Genomic DNA, 21,589 nt, shown 5'->3' on the forward strand with positions numbered 1-21,589 from the left:
ACAGAAGTATGCCTCTCCAGTGACAGAAATATTAGTTATTCACCAACCAGGTTCCTGCTTCCCAGTTTCAAACTGCCTGGGAGGCCAAATCAGTACCACATCAAGTTTCTTGTTCAGCAAAGAGTAAATGAATGAGACAGTTTTGAAGAATATTTAACCAAGCAAATGATTAAGCCTGATAAGTTATCTCTAACTCAGATACAAAGAGACTGAGTATTCTTTCCTGGTGGTTAATATAGTGTGCAGTGGTTAAAAGTGTAAACCCTGCTCCATCATGCAAATAACTTCTCTGAACTTAACACATCTCATCTATAAAGTGAGGATGGTACCAGTGATTTCATAGGGCTGGTGAAAGGATTAGCTAATATACATAAAGTATTTATCAACATTAGTAGTATACTGTCTACAGCATAGTAAGTATTTCATAAATAGTAGCCATCTTGTTAAACATAAAGGAGAAACAATATCTACTATGTTAAAAGGAATAAACAGGATAATATATTCATGAATAGAAAACTTCTATTGTTAACGTTGTCTTAATATCCCTTCCTTAGGCAACTAATAAACACTTAGGATATTCAATGTTTTGGTGTTCCCTTTCTAGATCATGGACTATGTCTCTATATGATTAACACATTCATTTCTCAGAGAAGGTAAAATAAAATATAATGTTGAAAGCCCTGGAGGAGTAGCTCAGTTGGTTAGAGCATTATCCCAAGACACCAAGGTTGTGGGTTCAATCCCCAGTCAGGGCACATAAAAGAATCAACTAATGAATGCATATATAAATGAAACAACAAAACAATGTCCCTCTCTCCTTCTCTCTCTCTCTTTCTCCTCTCCCTTCTCTTTCTAAATTTAGAGAGAGAGAGAGAGAGAGAGAGAAAGGGGTGGAGAGGAAGGGGAGGGTAGAGAAGACGGTTGCAATAAGAAGAAGTCTTCAACAAAAACAAATATGCTAATAAGTCAACTGAGATGTAAACTGAAAAATACTCACTGGACTTGGCAATATAAAAACTATTCCTGACCTAAGTGGAGTAGTAGTTCCCAGAAGCCAGTGTGAAGGGGTTTGAGAAATCAATCAATGAGGATTTCTTCTTCTGGCATGAGGCAGACTAAACAGCCCAAGATCTTTCATAATTAAAACAACCTAAGAATGAATAGCTAAGTCCAGAGAAAGTAAGAGAAATCCTTAGATGTTAAAAATGAAGAGGAAAAGGCTTTAAACAGGTTGTCCTAGAGAAGCCAGCCTGCGTGCTTTCAGGCTCACAAGGAAAAAGAGATGAGACCCTGTATACCCTTTTAGGGGGAAGATAAATCACCCCCCTACACCAAAAAAAGCAAAACACACAAACAAAAAAACCAAAAACAAACAAACAACAACAACAACAAAAACAACCTCACAACATCCCAAAAATCACAGCACAGGGGGAAAATAAGGATGGTTGTCTAATTTGACCTGGGTCCTCAATAGGGTCTGAAAAGTCTGCCCTGAAAATTTATGGCCATAGCTTTGTCACCCAACAGGTTTTGGGCTTGAATTTATACTATGTGGCTGGTCTGGTAAATTCCAAACATAAACTAACATAACAAGGGGTCAGGTGGTACTGTCACTTGAATACACAGCAGAAGCAAACACAAAATCTCTCTGAAGGGATAGTTCCTCAATCCAGGCTATAGAATGAGCTCATAATTCAAAACTAGGAAACATGGAAGGAAATAAGCCCTTTGATCACAAGTTAGCAGACAAAAACATTAAGACTGACCATCTTCCAAGAATCTTAAAAAACAGAAACAGCAAATAAAGATTACAAGATAAATATTTTAAACGACTAAGAATCTAAGAGAAGGAATCAAATATGTGACAAAAGAACACCACTCTATACAAGTAAGAGGAACATGAGATATCCTGCTATGGTAGGCATAATTCTAAGGATGTTCTCCCAAGTTATCCACCCCTTAGTTACTCAAACACTAATCTAGGTACACCTGTGAAAAGACTTGACAGACTGAATTAACGTGCTGATAAGATGATCACCTTAAAATGAGTGAATTATCCTGGATTATGAGGTTACGCCTGGTGTAATTACAGAAGCCCTTAAAAACAGGAGAATAAGGACAAAAGAGTAGGAGATTCAGCAGAAGAGAAATGTGCCAGAAGAGGAAGTCAGAGAGATCCTAAGTGTGAAAAGGATTCAACTCACCTTCGCTGGTTCTAAAATACACGGACACATGTGCAAAGACAGCAGAGAAGCCTCTAGGACCATAGGAAGGCCCTCAGCTGACAGCCAAAAAGCAATAACCTCAGTCCTGTATCTGCAAGGAATAAACTATTCTGACAAAAACCTGATTTAGTTTTGAAGTGACTATTCCCAGAGTCTCCTCATAATAAGAGCCCAGTTGGCCATCTTGATTTCAGCCCTTGTGGGACTCTATCCAGAGAAACCAGCTAACCCAACTTGGACTTCTGACTATGTGCTAATAAATTTGTATGGTTTTAAAATGCTAGTTTTGTGATAATTTGTTATGACAGCAATAGAAAACTAATATACTTGCAGTGCTAAAACATAAGGAAGCATTCAAAGAATAGTGAGGGCATATGAGAAGGACATGGAGCCAGATTAAAGGTGCTCCCAATAGCTAAACTTAACAATTTGAACATTACAACAGATGGATTATAACTCATACGTCCCTATACCTATACTGATATAAACTAAAAGTTTGATGAGCAATGGGATATTTATGTAGTCTCACAATTTATCCCATAAAATACTTACTAATGATCAAATGGGAAAAGAAAACCTTTTCATTGGGAAAGCTCGATTACGTCTGATAAGATGCAATTACAGATCACTTCTATGATATCCTGGCTCCAAAACAACAACCTGAATTTAACAATGAAAAAAATAAATAAATAAAATAAACCAAATCTAAAATAACTAGCTTATAATCTTCAAAAATATTGCTATAACTGTCAAAATTTGAATGGCATCTGAAGACTAGATGGCAGTAATATGACAATGATAATTTCCTATTCTTGACAGTTGTACTGCAGCTTTGCAGAATGTCCTTGTTTGTACAAAACATTTAAGTGTTCAGGGCTGGAGGGGTCTACATCTGCAACTTACTCTCAAATTGTTTAGGAAAATAAAGTTGTCTGTATTATACTAGCAATTTTTCTGTAAGTTTGAGACTTACAAAATAAACATTATTTCAAAATAAACATTTTTTAATACGTGAAGCTATACATTCTTAAAAGCGCGAAACAAAAACAAAACCAGACCAGGTTCATTTTAATTAAAAAGATTCACAAAGAACTCCTAAAACTGAAAAACATGCTAACTTTCTTTACTCAATAGTCAGGTGAAACAATAAATTAATAGAGCTAAAGAGATGATGAGTAAACAAATAAGATCAAAAAGAGATTACCCAGATATAGCACAGAAAGATTAAGAAATGAAAATTATAAAACAGTGATTAAGGAACACAAAGGACAGAATGAAAATCCAAGTATGTCTTACCAAAAATTTCTGAAGAATAGGAAGAAGCAATGTCTTAAAACATAATGGCTACAACTATGTCCAGAATTAATTAAAGACTGAGTTCTCTCAAGAAGAAGCACAAAAAGTTCTAAAAATAAAGTCACACAGACACATCCCGTCCAAAACAAAGAGAGGATCTTAAATGAGTGAGTGGGGTAGAACAGTTTGAGTGATGGGCAAACAAATAGCAATGTGGGATTTAAAATGTTTACATTTTTTTGGCCTGGGTTTTTTCCGAAGAGGAGACACACTAGAGCATGTTTAGATAAAGATAAATGATTATGAAAAAGAAAATGAGGAACCTAAAAGGACGAGGTCTCTGAGGGGGGCAGAAAAGGATGAGATCCAGAGGACAAGGACTAGTCTTTGATTGCAAGCAGAACTGGAGAGAAGGAAAGAGGATGGATACACATCAAGGAGGTTTGCAGAGTTGATTAATTAAGAAGATGAAGTTTTTTCTGAGAATAAGAGACAAAGACATCTAATACATTGTGGATGGAGAAGGGGGATGAAGCGTTAAAAAAAACCCCAAGTAATCATGGTAAAGAAGGTTTGCTAGATGTGTATTAACATTGTCAAGCAATTTAAATGTCAGCTGAGGCTAGTATCATGAATCAATAATTATATGAATTTTACATGGTGTTTTTTTTTCCCCCTCTAGAAATACTTAGCTCACTTGAAGTATAAAAATATGTGCATAAGTGGTCAGGTTAATGAGGGTACTTCATTAACTAACTAAGAAGAGATAAGACACACCTAAATTAATACCAATCATAAGCCTAGATGAGAAACATCATGCACTGCATTACATGATTTTTTTGTTTGTTTCCTTAGCTTAAGGAAATGAAAATGAAGATTTAGTAAGAAAAAAGGTGCCAATTAATATTAAGAATGTAATCTTATTAGATGTGACAGCTATTAAAACAATTTGCCATTCTTCATTAAAAGTTTTCTATAATTTAATAAAAACATATAAGTAATGACCACATTAAATTTTAGAAAATGAAAGAAGAAAACTATTCTGAAACTTGTAATTTTAACACAACCACTGTGATATTTTATCTAACATTTCATTCTGTAATTATTCATTTATATTTTTGACTTTTCCAACTGTAGTCTGAGTCTTATGAAAACAAGAATCATTAAGAAATTGACAGTCCTTTGTCATGTATTTATTATTTTACACATACTACATATACAATTTGTTGTTCTGGGTTTGGTGTCTAAGAAAATGTGTCATGGATACATTTCCAAGTTGCTAAGTAAGCTTCCTAAATATCACTTGATAATCAAATCCAGGAGATGCTGTAAGAAATGAGTATAATTTTTCCATTTCTAGTATTTCCAATTTTTTGCTATGATAAATACATCTACAAGTCTAGCCTTTTCATATGTTCCTTAGGACAGAAGTCACTTCTATTTAGTCCTTTTAGATCTCTTCCCATGAAGCACTTAATTGTAATAGTCTATGCTTTAGTATTTTTTCCTTGTGTTTGGTATTTCAAAATTTCCTATAACATGTCCGGAAGAGGACTTTTCCTTCCCTCTTCTTTCTTTGGCATTCTATGGGCCATTTCAATCTAAGATCTCTCAGCTTTTTAAAGGTAGTTTACTTCCATTATTTCTTCAGATTATTTTCTCCTCTGTGTTTCTCTCTCATCTTTCTGGGACTCCTGTTAAACCTGGGTTCTCCTTCTATCTTCCACAGTATACACAGCTTTCATTTTGTTTGTATGTATGTTTGTATGTGTGTAGGCCCTTTCGTCCTTTCTAGAGATCTCCTTAATCTGACCTACCCATTAAATTACTTTGTTACTCGCCTATATCCTTTGTGCTATTCATCCCATTTGTTGTGTTCTTTTTACTTCAACTATTATAGTTTTCCATACCTTAAATTTCTAGTTGTTACTTTTTACTATTTTGTTTCAAATTATTATCTTCCTCCTGTCTTTTATATGTTTATCACACTAATGTGTTTTCCCTCTATAGTTCCATGAGGACGGATCTGAGTAAACAAAATCAGACTTCATATTAATAGCCAAGATGGATGAAAGATTTTTGGTCTCCTAAATGTTGACATATCTGGAGACAACTTTCAATATAAGCTTCCTAATACATCCTTTGAATGAAAATATTATTTGCTCCTAACATTACAAGCATGATGGAGAAAAGCCTGAGAAACATGATTCCAAATACATAGCTGTTCCATCCAGAGATCCTTAAATAAAATGACCCTCTCAGTATGAAAACTAAAACTAAACATCTACAGAAACAGCTCACCGTAATACATGGTCTCTGTCTCCATTAATCAAGGTGATTGTGACATAATTTCTGAAAGCACACAACTAGAAATTAATGTGAAAGGGACCTGCAAAACAGTCAACTCTATTGTAAAGAGGGTAAGAATCTTATCAAGAAGGCAATAAATAATCTTTAAACATGATTGAACTAACTGTCCCTACTCTGATATCAGATTCACTATGCAAGCACCTTCCCAATCATAATTCATTTCCCCAAGATTACTTTAAGGAACAATATGGCAAGCAATTATGTATTATTCTAGACAGCTATGTATTTTTTTCCATAAGTGACTAAATGACATACTTCCCTACTATCATTTCTGAGATACTGAGTTGAGTAAGCCCAACTGATCAACTCTAGGTATACTGGATAAAACCAAAAGAAGGCTAATATAATAACCTGTGAAAGAGATAATAAGGATCTGAACCAACCTATAGCCATGAAAAAGAAAACTGGATTTTGGAAATAATAAAGAAATTAGATATAAAAGTCTTGTTAGGAAGCTTTAAATTAATTAGTGAAAAAGATTTAGAAGGTACCACTTGATGTCAGAGAACAGGATGAGAGACAGACACACTCTTACCAAAGAATACAAGAGGAGAGGCAAGAGCACTTCAGGATTACGAAAATGAACAACTAGAGCTCAGGTGCACAGTCTTTACAGACACAGGTGCCATTATTTATTATTCCATGTTATCACTGAAACACCAGTCTGAAGTAAGTAAAAGGAAAACACTTTTGTAAACACATTTGTTACTATACATATTAAAAGCAGTAACTGTCTTTTTTGTGAGGCAACTTATTTTGAAAATTCCTAATTTAAACATTCATTAATCAAAAATTATGAAGATTCTTGAAAATTAAGGTTTTGATTTTTTTACACTTTTCACAGCTATTCTGCCCTTCCTTCCAGTTGACTTTTTCTACTTGTTCAAAGCAATTTACTTGACTGCTTCCCATCTATTCAGATTTTTGGACCATCAAATATTCCTCTCTTGTATCTTAATTCGTTATCTTTCTAGAGTCTTCCTTTCCACCCATGAAGACTTTTCTATCTTAAAATAACCCTGATCCAAACTCTTTGTTTTCTTTTCCAATATTTCTCAGCCATGATCAATCTTGGAGTTTTAGTTATTTACCCCTATATGGGCTATGTTCGATTTTCCTTCATGTCCAAACTCTAATTTCATCTATTCATCTGCATGCTGAACATCTATACTTAAATATCTTGTTGCTAAATTAATACCCATCCTCTGTCAGCTACTGCCACTCAATTCATTGACAATTACTGCCACTTCTTTCATTATCTGACTTTCAATATCCTTACTTGGGTCCTTAATACATTTGGCTAGATCAGTGATTTTCAACTGGTGTGTCATAAGAAGCACACCAGTGTGTTGCAAGAATTTTAAAGACATGCAATACCTGACTAGTAAGTCTGGGGAACTGACCTCTTTTTCCTTAGATTTTCAAATTAAAAAATGACAACAACCAACACAACCATAGCTGTCCGGTGTGAATGAATCAAAATTATACCTATTTTTCTGTCACTTCAGCAAAAACTGTATTTTTTGGTGTGCCGCAGAATTTTAGTAATTAGCTTATGTGTGCCATAAGATGAAAAAGGTTGAAAATCGCTGGGCCAGACTGTACAAAAATCGATTAGTTTCTCTGATCAAACAATAGCTCTTTCACAATCTTATTTATGCTGCAATCACATGAACCTGGGTTTATCTTTTTTCCCCACCAAACATCAACTCCTTAGTCTAATATCTAAGGCTGCATCTTCACATATATTTCATATCAAATATCAATATCATCATCTCTTCACACAGTCTGTGTATTCTCATATACATGCCACTGCTGGTGCTATTCGTTTTCCTGGGCATCTAGCCCTGCCCCCTATCTCCAGATAGCTAAATTCTACACGTTCTTTAAGCATCAGGTAAAAATTACATTTCCTGGACATCTCATTCCCTAAGTTGAAAATAATTTTCCCTGACCTTAAACTCTTAACTGTACTACAGATTATTAGAGAAGTTCTAACTATGTATCTTGAAATTTTAATTATTGATATACACACATTGCTTTTCCTTTTAGCTTTTATGTTCCCTAAAGGCAGGATTCATGTGCAGTATAGTATACTTACTTCTGCAAAGCAACTAACCAGGATGTCAGATACAGAAAGAACTGAACACATATTTGTCAAATGAAAAAAAAAAAAAAAAAAAGCTAAGATACTCTTGAGATATTCCATATTGCAGATATTTATATCCTGCAAGATCAGTCTTATTATTATGTGATACTTAAATTTTTAGAGAAGGACAAGGAGTAGAGTAGATGAATATGTTGGTTAAGACTAGTGGATTCTGAATACACGTGCTCACTCTCAACTGATCTAGAAGTATTTGAGACATACATTTAGAATTACAGAATTATTATAAATCATGGGATATCTCAGCTTCTTCTTTCCCTTAGTAAGGAAGGTCACAGATTTAGAAAGTGGTCTTAAAAATCAAAACTTAGGCATCTAGACTCTGACAGGTAAGTAGTTTTAGGAATCCTAAAATCCACCCAACCATGTCTTAGCAATATGGCAGAGAAGTCTGATCAAGTACAACAGGTAAGAACACCATTCAAGATTATGGGGAATCCTTTCAATTACAATTTTTGTGACTACAGAGCTTTATTACTGTTTTATATAGGAAGGTTTCTGAACTACATTAGGATTACTTTACCATTATTACCTTTAGAATCATGTGTAAGTTTGGTACATACCTATGACTTTAAGTTCCTGCTTTTTTAGTGTAGTGTCACAATCTCTGTCTAAAGAAAAGACACGTTTTAATTTTGAATTTTTAATAACTAGTCCCTAAAAACTATTAGGATAGAAAAGTTGAGGAATTTAAGTCATATGGGAGGAAAAAAAAAAAAATCAGTAGGGTTAAAGGTCCTTAAGAAAAAAAACCTATGGAAATTTTAGGTCATTATAAATTTGTTTTCACTATAATAAAAAAGGCAGATTATTAATGGCATTACCATTTAATTAACTTTAAATTAGTTCTTATAAATTAATTTTCATTTACACTAATTCCTTCACTCAATAGGAACTTTTCATGTTATGTCTCTCTTGCAGTTTCAATGAGAAGCTTATAAATTCACTTTACTATATAGTAGTTACATGCATACTGAAAATTACTTTTTCTCTCTAGGGGCTGAGTCAGCATCCAAATGTCAATTATCCTTCTGTGTTTATACTTAAAAGTCTTCGAAGCCTATCATTCAGAAGCCTATCGTCAGTGATTCAAGAAACAAAGTAGCTTAGATGTTTGAAATGGAAAAGGTCTTACTGTTTTATCTCTAGTATATGTCTTACACTACTTAGCAGGGCTGTATAGTATTGGCCAGTCTTTCTCACACAAGAACAAAACATTCGAACAAACATTAGCATTTGGTGTATCTTGGGATATATCAAGTTATTGTATAGAAATAAAGAACACACCAACTAATTAGGTAAAATGAAAGAACAAGTCTATTGTGATTAAAAAGAAATTAGAATGAATCTACACACTGTACAGAGCAGCAACTCCTCCCCATCAATAACATCTCATTATACATAGTGAATCTCAAATCATTAACAGACTATGGAAATGTTATGCCTGTGAATTACTCATCTCTGTTCTTACATCCTTACCTCCTAATGCTTTCCTGAAATAAAAAGGCAACACATGAATAACAAAGATGTAGTTTCCTACAAACTAATCTGACAAATCAGAGTAGGACCATTCTTGATGGAGAATGCTCATTCTAAAATCAATTAGCATTCATGCTTATTCTCAATCCTATGGCAGGTATCTATGAATAGCTTGTTGGCATTACTTTGCTTCTTCCATTAAATGAGGTTTGTTTAATGAATGTGGCAAACTACAAACACCATAATCAAAGAATATTTATAAGAATAGTAAATGGGGTACAAAAATCAATTACCAATACACAGCTGTGAAAATAATTTCTTTAACTATTTTAAAACTATATTAAAAGTGATAGTTGCCAAGACAAATAAATGAAACACCACCATTACTGTAGCAAAGGACCACGTTACTACTCTTGACACCAACAAGACTGCCTAATGCAAAGTCTAATTCCCAAAGAAAATGAGTGTATTGCTAGAAATATATGAAACTCATTCAACTGTGTTGTAACTGACAACAATTTATTCACTCAACGTTACAGAGTCTATTCAATGGTAAGCTAAATACTGATGAAATAAAGACAAATAAAACCCAACCCCTACCCTAAATGAGTTTATAGTTTAGTGAAGAAGGAAAACTTGTAAACAGATAAAACAACCTAGAAAGCATTAGAGTAAAATCATACCTGAAATAGTATGATGAAAACCAAGTTGATGATATGCTAATTTCAACTGGACTATAAAACTAAACTATAATCCCAAAATATACATATATTACTTGTCCCATGATTATTAAGCATTTAAAAATATACCTACTAAGTGAAACAAGAAACCTACACATACAATTTAGTAGTATCATGAAATCTAAATAGTCAAGCTGGCTAGTTAAAAGGAACCACTGTAACACCAAATATTATGAAATGCAAGGCACCACTGTAACACCAAATGTTATGAAATGCAAGGCATTTTCCCTTCATGTGCATCTATTAAAAGTTTATTCTGTATATATTGTTCTTTGCCTTTCTAAATTGCCTTAAAAGTTTCTAATACTGATCAAACGATTTCTATGTATCTTTCTCCTTCCTACCTGTTCTGTTTTCTTTTTCCACTGTTGTGACAATAATGTTATTATTATTTCTTCAACTCTTAAATTTCCAATTCCTCTGGTCACATAAAATTCACCCCACTGGGCCTAATTTGGTTTTGGGGTTTTTTTTCCCCTCTAGATTGGTGAGGTGTTATCCTAAAAGTAGTTTTTTTTGTATTAATAATATTCTTATTTCCTTATCAGAAAAGGCCAATTTCAAAAGTTTATGAAGTATTTTACATACACCCAAAAGAACAACCAACATTAAGTCCCAAGATCCTTCTGAAAAACAACTATCAAAATGTATGCTTAAAACTCAGTATTTATGACTATAAGTATACAATATTTCCTTAGTCCTTATAACTATTTCAAAACATCTCAGTGCACTAACAAATTTTGTTTATAAAGTTCTATATAATAAAATATTTTGAGACGCACCATATGCTATAAAGTAAATAATAAAAACAATCCAACCTTTAATTCTTAAGAATATCAATTGTGTAATGGAAAATTTTTTTTTCAAAGTTTCACAAATATGAGACAAGTATGACTAAGATATGGATCACTGAAACAAAAACAATTTTCTAGAAGATCAACAGAGATAGACCAAAGAAAGGAAATGAACAGACACGAAACCAGGGGTTTTTTTTAAGTAATAATTCTATAAAAGGTGTCAGAAAAAAATTTAGGAGATAAAAATTATGCTTAGTTTTATTTCTTTTAATTTTGTATGCCAGTTTCTTTTTCTTTTTATTAAATGTTATTTTTTCCATTACAGTTTACATTCAATATTATTTTGTATTAGTTTCAGGTATACAGTGTAGTGGCTATAAAATCATATACTTTACACTGTTCCCTCCATCCCCATACATTTCTCATTCAATATTATTTTGTATTAGTTTCAGGTATACAGTGTAGTGGCTATAAAATCATATACTTTACACTGTTCCCTCCATCCCCATACATTTCTCTTAACAATATTTTTTGTTACGTCTTTGCAGGCAAGAGAAACAAAAGAAAAAATAAACAAATGGAATTGTATCAAACTAAAAAGTTTCTGCATGGCAAAAGAAACTATCAACAAAACCAAAAAACAACCTACTAAATAGAAGATACAATACTTGCCAATGATATGGGTTAATATCCAACATTTATAAAGAACTCATACAACTCAACACCAAAATAACAAAACAATCCAACTACAATAAAAAATGGGCAGAGATCTGAATAGACACTCCTCCAAAGAGGACATAAAGATGGCCAACAGATATATGAAAAGATGCTCAATGTCAATAATCATCAGAGAAATGCTAATTAAAACCATAATGAGATATCACCTCACACCTGTCAGAATGGCTATCATCAACAAATCCACAAACAAGTGTTGGCAAAAACGTGGAGAAAGGGAACCTTTGTGCACTGTTCGTAGAAAGGCAGACTGGTATAGCCAACTATGGAAAACAGTATGGAGTTTCCCAAAAAATTAAAAATGGAACTGGCTTATGACCCAGCAATTCCACTTTTGGGAACTGATCCCAAGAAACTGGAAACACTAATTTGAAAGAATATATGCAATCCTAAGTTCACTGCAGCATTATTTACAATAGTCAAGATATGCAAGCAACCCATCAATAGCCGCGGATTTTTTAAAAAGCTGTGGTACATATATAGAATGAAATAAACTATGTTTAGTTTTAAATTCTACTTCCACTAGATTAAGAAAGGAGGATGGCCATACCAGCAGACACAACCAAAATTTAATTTACAGATTTTGCAGAAAGCAGGGTACCAGGAACTGCAAATAGATTATACTGATGCAGCATACAGTTGGAGAGAGTAAGAGATGAGGCTGGAGAGTTAGTTAAGTGCTAAATTATTAACAGCAACAAAACCCTCCATATGATAAGGAATATGAATTTTATCCCATTAATACCATAAAATTCTTAAAGGATTTAAGTAAGACAGTGACATGGTCTGACTAGCTACTTTAAATAGACTACCAACTCTGGGAGCACCTAGAGAATGGAATGGATAATGGAATGAAGGTTAGGGAGTTGGTGAAAGAGTTCATACGACAAATTATGTAGCATTACCCAAGCAGAGACAGTGGAAACATAAAAAGACAAATTAAATTAAAAAAAAAAAAAGCAGGAAAAAAATCTTTAAAAAATAAATGATGACCAAAAACATGAGAGGGGAGAGTTTAGTTTCACTCCTTAGCATAACTCTGGTAAGGTGACTAAGTACCATAAGGAAATAAAGAACACATGAAAAGAAGTAGGCTTAGAGTAGAAATAGAGAGGTTTCTTAGGTTGTTAGAAATAAACCTAAAACTAAAGAGAAAATTCTACATTAGAGGCACAGATTTGGAAATCTAATGAATATATAAACAACAGCTGAATCTGTAGGAATAGGTAAAATATTTTTGGAGGGAATAAGTGTATCTTGAAAAGTGAAAGAGTAGAGGAGAGGAATACCTGGAATAAACCAATTAAGGAGTACTGAAAGAAATCTTCAAGGATACTGATATACTTTCAAACAACAACAAAAAAGTCTAACTTTCCACCTTAAGAAGCAAGAAAAAGAGAAATGAAGCCCAAAACAAGTAGAAGGATGGAAACAGTAAACAGCAGAAATGCAGTAAGGAACAGAAAAACTACCTATAGAGAAAATGAATAAACTCAGAAGTTGGTTTCAAAGATGAACAAAATTGACTGATCTTCATCTAAACTGGATGAGAAGACTCAAATTACTAAAATCAGGAATGAAAGAGGATCTTACTGCCCCACCTAAACAAAATAAAAAGGACTATAAAAAGAATACTGTGAATAACTGTATGGCAAGAAATGAAAAAAGCAGATGAAATAGGCAAATTCTTAGAAACAAACAAACTACAAAAATTGACATAAGAAGCTATACGTTTCTTCCAAGAAGCTATACAAATGACCAATAAAATGTGGAAAAAAGCTAATGCCATTAATCACTAGGGAAATGCAAATCAAAACCACATTGAGATATCTCCTCACACCCACTTGAATGGGTATGATGGGTATGATTTAAAAAAAAAAGAAGAAAATACTAAGTCTTGGTGAGGCTACAGAGAAGTTAGAACCTTCATACCGTCAATACACTGCTAGTAGCAAAGTAAAAAATAGTGCAGCCTCTGTGGAAAACAGTTGGCAGTTCCTCAAAAAGTTAAACAGAGTTACCATATGACCCAGCAATTCTACTCCTAATTATATACCCAAAACAAAAACATATGTTCACACAAAAACTTGTACATGAATATTCACAGCAGCATCATTCATACTATCTGAGAAATGAAAACAATGCAAATGTCCATCAACTAATGAATGGAAAATCAAAATGTGGTATATCTGTACAATATATATTAATTATTCACTCATTAAAAAAAGAATAAAGAACTGATACATGCTATAACATGGATAAAGCTTATGTTTAAACATGGAACACATTATGCTAATAAAAGGAAAACAAACACAAAAGGCCACATACTGTAAGATTCCATGTATGTCTAATATAGATAAATCCACAGAGACAGAAAGTAGGTTAGTGCACCATTTTTCAACCAGTGAGCTGCAAGAATTTTTAAAACAAGCAATACCCTGACTATTTAGTCAGGGACAATGACCTTTTTTCCTCCTCGACTGTCAAATGACAACAGCCAAAATAATAGCCATCTGGTGTGAATAAATAAAAATTATACCAATTTTTTTTGTCAGACTGGCAAAAAACATGTTTTTTTGGTGTGCTGCAAAATTTTGGAAATTAGGTTCTGTGTGCCATGAGATGAAAAAGGTTGAAAATTGATGGATTAGTGGTTGCCAGGGGATTGAGAGGGATGTGGAAGAGGGATTAGGGCATGTGATTTCTCTGTGGGTTGATGAAAAAGTTCTGGAATTTGATGATGGTGACAAATGCACAATATTGTGAATGTACTATAAAAAAACCTCTAAATCACACGCTTTTAAATGGTGAAAATGGTAAGTTTTGTTATATGAATTTTATCTCATTAAAAAATTGGGTTTGAAAAGAGATAATAAGATACTGAAGTAGTAGAACAAGAATCATTTATTTGAGAAAAGAAGAGAGAAATATATAAACAGGGTAAGAGGGTTTTAATTTTCTACATACATACATGCATGCATGCAAAGTAACTAATTAAAGCAGAGTAACGATAAACATAACATTCAGGATAGTTTCTCTGGAAATTGCAAAGGTGAAGAGCATGTGCTAGATTCAACAGTACTGGTAATATTCTATTTCTGAAAATTGGAGGCAGATTTCTGAGTGTTAGTTTTATTAGGGTATGCTATGTAACTTCTACATATTGCTTTTAATGTATCAAATATATAAAAGTCAGGAGAGGATCTATAAAAATATGGCAAAAATATTAGGAGGTATTAAATCTGTAATAAATTCATGATGTCTGAATTACTCTCTGACTTTTGAAATATTTTATAATTTAAAAAAAGAGAAAAATGTTGTAGTGGAATACAAAGAGCTTCAAAACAGAGTGGTCAACACTGAGTGGTGCAACAAAATAAAGTAAAAAAGCAAAAAAACAACAAAACAAAAACAAAACAAAACAAAAACCCTATTTCCTAGAATTGGTAACAAAAACTGGTCACTAGTAACTTAAGGGAGAAGAGTTAACTGAATAAAGTGCTAAAGCCAATATTATTCTTTAAATATGCTTGTTGTTAATAAAACCTAACCCTGAATGATGTAAGTAATATCTTCTTGAAGTAAATCAGTCAGAATAATGGTGAACAAATATGGTAGGCATACTAATGCCTCCCCACTCTCATCCACCCACCAAATACATCCATGTCTTAATGCCCAGAACCTGTGAATGTTAACCTTAAATGGCAAAAGCAACTACACAAATGTGTTTTAATTTTAAGAACCTTGACATGGCAACATTATTGGTTATCCTGGACTGCCTGGGTGGGCCCAATCTAATCATCAGAGATCTCATAAACTTTGCATCTGAGTACCAGACAGACAAAAGCATGAGATAAACTCCACCCAACACTGCTGGCTTTGAAAGTAGAGGATGGGGCTACTACAAGACAAGAAAAGCAAGCAGCCTCTAGAAGAAGGAAATAGTAAAGGCTCATAACATTACAAAAGAAAAAATGTCTGGAAACCTTGATTTTAACCCAATGAGGTCTATGTCAGATTTCTAACCTATGGGACTATAAGACAATAAATCTGTATTGTTTTAAGTTTGTGACAATTTGTTACTGCAACTACACAAAACAAAATAGGTAAAATATAAATTCTTCTTTTCCCTTCCTCCCCCAGTGACAAGTCTCAAGCATTTTATTGCCTAATGCCCAAAGTAATGAAAAGAAATTTTAAACCTAGCATTTGACACCTCACTCTCATTAAATTGATTATCATCAAAATATAGTGAATGTTGGGAAGGATGTGGAAAACTGGAAGCCTTGTGCACTGCCGGGAATGTAAAATGGTGCAGCCACTATGGCAAACTGTGTTATACTTTCTCAAAAAATAAAAAATGCAACTACCATATGACCCAGCAATTGTACTTCTGGGTAAAATGGAAAACAGATATTCGCACATTCATATTTAAAGCAGCTTATTTATAACAGACAAAAGGTGGCAGCAACTCAAGTATTCCTCAACAGATAAACAAAATGATAACATATCCACACAATGAAATATTATTCACCCATAAAAAGGAAGAAAATTCTGACATATGCCATAATATAGGTAAACCTTGAGGGCATTATGCAAAGTAAAATAAGGCAGTCAGTCACAAAAAGACAAATGTGCGATTCTACTCACAAGAGGTATCTAGACGTCAAAGTCATACAAACAGAAAGTAGAATGGTAGTTGTCAGAGGCTAGGAGAAGATGAAGTAGGAAGCTGTTGTTTAATGAGTTTCAGTTTTATAAAATGAAAAAGTTGTGAAGGCTGTTTATACAAAAATATGAATATATTTAACACTACTGAACTGTATACTCAAAAACAGTTCAGCCTTGGCCAGGTAATTCAGTTGGTTAAAGTGTTATCCTGATACACCAAAGTTGTAAGTTTGAGTCAGTCCTGTCAGCGCAAATACAAGTGTCAACCAATGGATGCATAAACAACTGGAATAACAAATCAATGTTTCTCTTTCTCTCTCAAATCAATAAATAAGAATTTTAAAAAAGTTAAAATGATAAATTTTATGTGTATGTTACTATAATTTTTTTAAAAAGCTAACATATGTGGGAAAAACAGAAAACACAAACATATGGACTTTTCCAATTAATCCAAGCAACTCTCCCTCAATCTTCCATAGGCTAAATATCACTTCACTATATAACAATCCTACACTTGTCTTTGCAATTAAAAATATTAAGTCCAGAACAATTAGGCAAGAAAAAGAAATAAAAGACAGCCAAAGTGGAAATAAAGAAGTAAATGTATCTGTTGATAGATAATATGATCTTACATACAGAAAACTCTAAACACTTCACCAAAAAACTGTTAGAATAGACAAATTCAGTAAAGCTGCAGGATACAAATCAATATACAAAAAATAATCTCTATGTTTCTACACACTAATAATGAATTATTAGAATAAGAAACTAAGAAAAACAATTCCATTTACAACTGCATCAAAAATAATAAAATGCCTAGAAATCAATTTAACCAAAGTGCAAGTTCTGTACACTGAAAACTATTAGATATTAATGAAAGAAATAAAAAGACAGAAATAAATGCAAAGATAGTTCATGCTCATGGACTGAAAAAATATTGTTGGAATGTCCATACTACTCAAAACAGGTGACAGAGTCAATGCAATCCCTATCAAAATTCCAATTATTTTTCACAGAAATAGAACAAACAGTCCTAAAATGTGTGGAACCACAAAGATCCCAAATAGCCAAAGCAATCTTGAGAAAAAGAACAAAGCAGAGGCAACAGATTCACTGATTTCAAACTGTATTATGTAACTATAGTCATCAAAACAGTATAATATTGACATAAAAACAAAGACATAGATCAGTAGAAAAGAGCAGAGAGCCCAGAAATAAACCCACACATATACGGTCAATTAATTTACAACAAAGAAGCCAAAAAAATATACAATGAAGAACAGTCTCTTCAATAAATGACACTAGGAAAACTGGACAGCCACATGTCCAATCAAACTGGACCACTATCCTTACACCACACCCAAAAATTAACTAAAAATGGAGTAAAGGCTTGAATGTAAAACTGAAACCATAAAACTGTTGGAAGAAAACATAGGCAATAAAACTCCCTGACACTGGTCATAGCAATCATTTTTTTAGGTTTGACACTAAAAGCAAAAATAAACAACTGGGACTATGGCCAAGCTAAAAAGATTCTACACAGCAAAGGAAACCATCAAAATGAAAAGGCAACAATTGAATGGAAGAAAATAACTGCAAAACATATGTATAATAAGGGGTTAATATCCAAAATATATAAAAAGTAAAAATAAACAAATAAAAAATCAAAACACCCAATTAAAAAAATGGGAGGATGTGAGCATTTTCCAAAGAAGATATTTAGATGGCCAAAAAGTATATTAAAAGATGCTTGACATCACTAATGATCAGGAAAATAAATAATCAAAACCACAATAAGATAATCATCCCACATATATTGGAACGGTTATTTAAGAAAAAGAGAAGGAATAATGTGTTGGCGAGAATGCAGAGAAAGGGAACCCTTGTGCAGTGCTGGTGGAAACGTAAACTGATACAATCACTAGGGAAATTAGTTTGGAGGTTCCGCAAAATACTGAGATAGAACTTCCATATGATCTAGGAATTGTACTTCTGGGTATTTTTCCAAAACCAACAACAAAAACACTAATTGGAAGAGATACAGCTGACAGACCCTCTGCATCCATGAGTTCCACATCTGCAGATTCAACCAGGTACAGATTGAAAATATTGGGGGGAAATGTTATGTTGCTGCTACACACATATGAACTTTTTTCTTATCATTATTCTTTAAACAGTACAACTACGTACATATGATTTGTACTGTATTAGGTATTGTGAGTAATCCAGAGATTATTTAATATATATGAGAGGATGTGTGTTGGTTGTATACAAAACTTTGACCATTTTATATAAGGGACTTCGACATCCACAGATTTGGGGGCGGGGGGGACGTGTGTGGGGGTGCGGGGAGGAGACCGTGGTCCTAGAATCAGTTCCCTGTGGATACCGCAGAATGACTGTATATCCACCTCCATGTTCACTGTAGCATTATTTACAATAGCCAAGATATGAAAACAACCTAAATATCTATTGGTGGATAAATGGATAAAGGAAATAAACACACACTGAAATATTATTATTCAGTCATAAAAAAACTAAATCTTGCCGTTCATGACAACATGGATGAACCTTGATGGCTTAATGCTAAGCAAGGTAAGTCAGAAAGAAAAAAAATAAATACTGTATGCTCTCATATGTGGAATTAAAAAAAAAAAATGAGCTCATGGATATAGACAACAGATTTGTGGTTGGCTTCAGGGAGGGGGGGGAAGGGAAAAATTGGTAAAGGGAGTCAAAGGTACACACTTAGTTATAAAATAAGAAAAAGTGAAAGCCCATCCTTTTTTTCGTTTCTCTATAGTGTGACTATGACTACTAGAGAGTTCTCTCTCAAACAATCGTGCAGAACCAAAAATTTTAAAGAAAATCTGTGTTCATTATATTAATCCTATAGCATTAACTTCATTCATCCATACAAAGAAACACAACAAATGTCCCATTAAATTAATATATCCCAGTTCTTTTTCAGTTATTAAGGGCAAAAGATTTATGTGGCAGTTTATTTACATTTTCTCCCCATATTATCTACGTTCTTTTTACCCCAAGAATACTCTTTTTAAACCTCCAGCATGCCTCCAAATGCTAATATTCCAAAATTAAAGAACAAGTCTAAATTTACCTATGGAAACTGGAAAAAAAAAGTTAAACCTCTTTAATTTTTTATTTCCCTACCAAAGACTGGGTAACATGCTTAGTTTAGTTTCAAAAATGCTTCCAATTCCTTTTCCTTTAGAAATCTAATGTTCAAGAGTTCCTTTTTATCTGAGGTATTCATTACCTAAGACTCTGCAGTTCAGGTTACACAGGGAAGCAAGAGTTATAAACTTATGCATTAATAAAACGATCACTTATAAAATCATGTTCTAACCAGCCCCACCTTCAAATCAACATGAGTATCTATGACTGCTCACCATGCCACTGTTCTCTTACTGGCAGAAGATCTGTAAACACCTGACATATAATGCAAATACAATGCAAACTGACCGCAAATTAAACTGTATTAGCAAAATATGCAAGACTTCATAAAGCTAACAAAGAATACCTGGTTCCAAATCAGACATAATTTAAAAAGCTATCTTCCTTTTATTCTTTATGTGGAATATAGGGGTAAATTATAAAAATAATCTATACATTAATGGAAAATCCTAAAAATAAGATTCTCATTCCAAGTTGTGGAAGAAGCAGGAAATTCCTGATGCAGGTACCAATTACCAACTGCACTGGCAAGGGAGAACTCAAAAGAACTAACAGAAACTATCTGCAAAAATAGAGAAGACTTTCACAAAATTAGAACAACGCTATTATATTTTGCCTCACAGAGAGACAATAAAAGCCAAAACGATGAACTATATTGACCTATTATCCTCCTGTAGGCAATCTACAAAAAGTTTCCACTAAGTTGCTGAATAACTGACTCACGGTAAAGCTGGATTTCATCTTATCAACAAAACATGCAAGCTTTCAATCAGGATTCTCTATAAAAAGCAACCTTTATGATAAATGAACCACTGGAGAAGATTCTAATAAAACTTACCATTATGTATTGCATTCAGCAACTCTGAGAAAGCTTTTAAGTAAGGAAAAAAGGACTTCAGGTTAAGATCATTCTCAAACACACAAAAGAAATACATAGGCATAGACTAAATCAGTATGATAAAATCTCAGTATCATGTATCATTGCTTGAATCGTTAAAACTGCAAGGTCAGGTCATTTTTTTACAATGGTATAAAATTCTAAATATTGTATTTGTCAATATATTTTCTACTAAATTTAAATGTTAGGTATATTGTGATAATGATGACAAATTTCCTTAGTAGTAAATGCATATGCAAAGCCACTTTTAAGAAGATACTTAGTAGTCTATGTAATGTCTTTCTTGAAAAATGTTAGTACCTAAATGCAATTCGATATGGGTAAATCCACCTTTAGTCACACTCAACAATATTTATTATTAAGAAAAACCTCATTTTTATCATCTAACCCCATCAAACATTCTCATATCCTGGATTTCATAATCTCAGCAAGTATGGCATTCTAATCAAGAAAACTAATGTCAATATAGAAATACTGAAAAATTATATTAACATCAAGATTAATGAAAACCAAAATAATGAATATAATACTTCATTGGTGACAGACATCACAATTTTGCAATGGAAGCACCATATTAAAGGGCTAACAATAATTAAAATTTGTTTACAATTTGACTGTAATATGGATCCTAAACACAAGACAAAGCAAAACTTAAAATATCTTTGTATGAGAAAAAAATCTATTCAATTAAAAACAAATTATATTTTGAAAAATTAAAATTTAGAGGTTCAGAGCTGGCATAATATACTAGAAAAAGCACTAGAGTAGGAGGCAAAAAGCCTGGGTTACTAACCCAGATTGACAACTTACTAGTTGTTGGACAAGCTCCATCATGCCGATACTGCATGGAAATTTCTGTTGGGAGGGAGGAGAAAGGAAATCAGAAAAGAAGTTGTCAGTAACTCAAGAGTAGAAAAAGAAACAGGCCAGAAAAATAGAAAAACATTCACCTAAAAATCTAGCTGGGAAGAGCAAACAGAACTGTGGGTACAGAAATTATAAGCCAGTAATTG

General features: G+C 33.2%; 1 protein-coding gene across 8 annotated transcripts in view; it reads right to left on the reverse strand.

Annotated features, from left to right (window-relative positions):
• MLLT10 (MLLT10 histone lysine methyltransferase DOT1L cofactor) overlaps positions 1-21,589 on the reverse strand; it is a 226,009-nt gene that overhangs the window by 39,381 nt on the left and 165,039 nt on the right. For 6 of the 8 annotated variants that reach the window (XM_054592868.1, XM_054592860.1, XM_054592825.1 and 3 more), the window contains 2 exons: positions 21,387-21,431; positions 20,517-20,549 (listed from right to left, as the gene is read on the reverse strand). In XM_054592868.1, coding sequence (XP_054448843.1) covers positions 20,517-20,549; positions 21,387-21,431 — 78 coding nt within the window. The remainder of the gene's footprint in view (positions 1-20,516; positions 20,550-21,386; positions 21,432-21,589) is intronic. The other 2 variants (XM_054592850.1, XM_054592884.1) reach the window with 1 other exon arrangement.

The sequence above is a fragment of the Pteronotus mesoamericanus genome, unplaced genomic scaffold (genome assembly GCF_021234165.1).
Source record: "Pteronotus mesoamericanus isolate MK-2021 breed Mesoamerican mustached bat unplaced genomic scaffold, CSHL_Meso_final contig_130, whole genome shotgun sequence".
NCBI classification, from domain to species: domain Eukaryota; kingdom Metazoa; phylum Chordata; class Mammalia; order Chiroptera; family Mormoopidae; genus Pteronotus; species Pteronotus mesoamericanus.